Below are 1,713 nucleotides of genomic sequence, written 5' to 3'. Positions count from 1 at the left end.
TTCTGGTCAGGACCCCAGGTGAAATCATTCTCCTTCCGGGTGACAGTATGGAGAGGTTTATCACTGATTAAAGTGGTGAATGGGATGTCTTGACTACTATCCTCAACACTTTTGTTGATTTGTGGCATGCTTTAAGGAGTCAGTATTTCTGTGCCTCTATGTGTGAAAACTTCTTTGAGGCCTTTGGTTGAAAGGCAGCTAGCACAGGATACTTCTCACCTTGATGACAAAGCCAGTGTTCTGTGGTTTCTTCTCATTCAAGACGATGCCGATGGCACAGGCGTTTAGCATTAGGACCAGGGAGGTGATTATTCCTTTGTAAAGTACTTTGCCCTCCAAATCACCCTTGTATAGTCCTCCCAAGCAGAGGTACAGAAGCAGAGGCATTAGTGCAATTGCCAGGACCATTGAGCATGTGGTCATTACAACGCTGAGATGAAGAAAGGACCCCTCAGTTGAAGAATGACACTTTTAAAATGGATATGCACATTTTTTTACTAACCTGGACACATGGTTTTAACATACAACTTTACCTCACTCTTTCCCAGCCTGTCATTGAGATTTCCCCAACATCACTGTCAGGTTGTAGAAGGATGTGATATGAATAGAAAAGGGAGAAGATGACTCAAATTCTAGACAAGCTCAGAAAGGACCCTTGTTACGGGTACAGATCACATTTCATAAATTCACAAGTGGCAGAGAAAGTAGAACTTTGTATTTTCACCCTGGATCTTGTTTAATCGCTAGGGTTTGTTGGAGAGTGGTGTTCTGCTAGTTAAACATTTCTCACTGATGCAGCCTCTTCAGACAGTGTGCTTGGTTTACGCAGAACTATATGCTGCTAAATGGATAGCTGTAGTGTATATATGATTTATGAACTGCTATGTGGAGATGAAAAATGTCTCTGCACCCACCTCAAGATCAGCATGCCATATGCTTCAGAGAAAGGAACAAAATCCCATTTTATTGTAAAATGGGGACAAAAATCCTCATTGAGCAATACAGTTGCTTTAAAAATAGTCTAGAATTAGTATTTCAGTCTTTCAGCTTCCTGGAGATTGCTAACGTGGACTAAACTAGTTTCCGAACCAGTCATATGACTAGATTGGCCTGAGCAATGAACACAAACTCAGCTTTCCTTACCTGAGGTCCACCTCCCCTCTCTGTGCCAGACTAAAGATGTTGGAGAGGTTTCCTCCTGGGCAGCAGCCACGCATGGGGATGGCCAGGGATTCTGTAGCGCTCAGCTGGAAGAGCTTGTCCAATATAAATGCTGTCAAGGGCATGATGCCATACTGAGCCGTTATGGCAACCGCCACTCCTTTGGGTTTCCTGAGGTGGGCTGTGATCTTGGCTATCTCCATTGTACGCCCCAGAGATACCATGACGACGAAGACGACCACAATAAGGATCACATTCAGGGTTTTGTCCATGGCCTTCCGGCCGAGCGCAAATGATGGTGCCACACTGGCCAAGGAAGTGCCCTGTGTGCGATCTGGGCTCCAAAGCTCTGGGCTCTCAAAAGTCCCCTTGGTCTTGTTCATCCTACTGAGGGGTTTAGAGACCCTTTCTTCTGTAAGTAGCCTGGAAGGTGAGGAAGATTGATTCAGAACCCCAAGTAACATCCAATTAGCGTAAGCAAAGCAATGAGCTCTCTTTCAGGCCACGACCTGTACCATTCAGCAGCTGTTGAAACAGAAATCCGTGTTTTGG

At 45.0% G+C, this 1,713-nt stretch overlaps 1 protein-coding gene across 1 annotated transcript; it reads right to left on the bottom strand.

The window, feature by feature from the left end:
* Positions 1-219: 219 nt before the first annotated feature.
* SLC10A1 (solute carrier family 10 (sodium/bile acid cotransporter), member 1) lies at positions 220-1,433 on the bottom strand (the record flags this gene model as incomplete). The annotated part of the gene is made up of 2 exons (XM_010140293.1): positions 1,144-1,433; positions 220-430 (listed from the first exon to the last, which is right to left on the bottom strand). Coding segments are annotated over exons 1-2 (501 nt in total), but the record flags the coding sequence as incomplete, so codon positions are not given.
* Positions 1,434-1,713: the final 280 nt, after the last annotated feature.

Source organism: Buceros rhinoceros, unplaced genomic scaffold, assembly GCF_000710305.1.
Source record: "Buceros rhinoceros silvestris isolate BGI_N320 unplaced genomic scaffold, ASM71030v1 scaffold18217, whole genome shotgun sequence".
Classification (NCBI taxonomy): Eukaryota; Metazoa; Chordata; class Aves; order Bucerotiformes; family Bucerotidae; genus Buceros; species Buceros rhinoceros.
The sequence above is the reverse complement of the archived record's forward strand: the minus strand, read 5'-3'. Positions and strand labels throughout refer to the sequence as shown.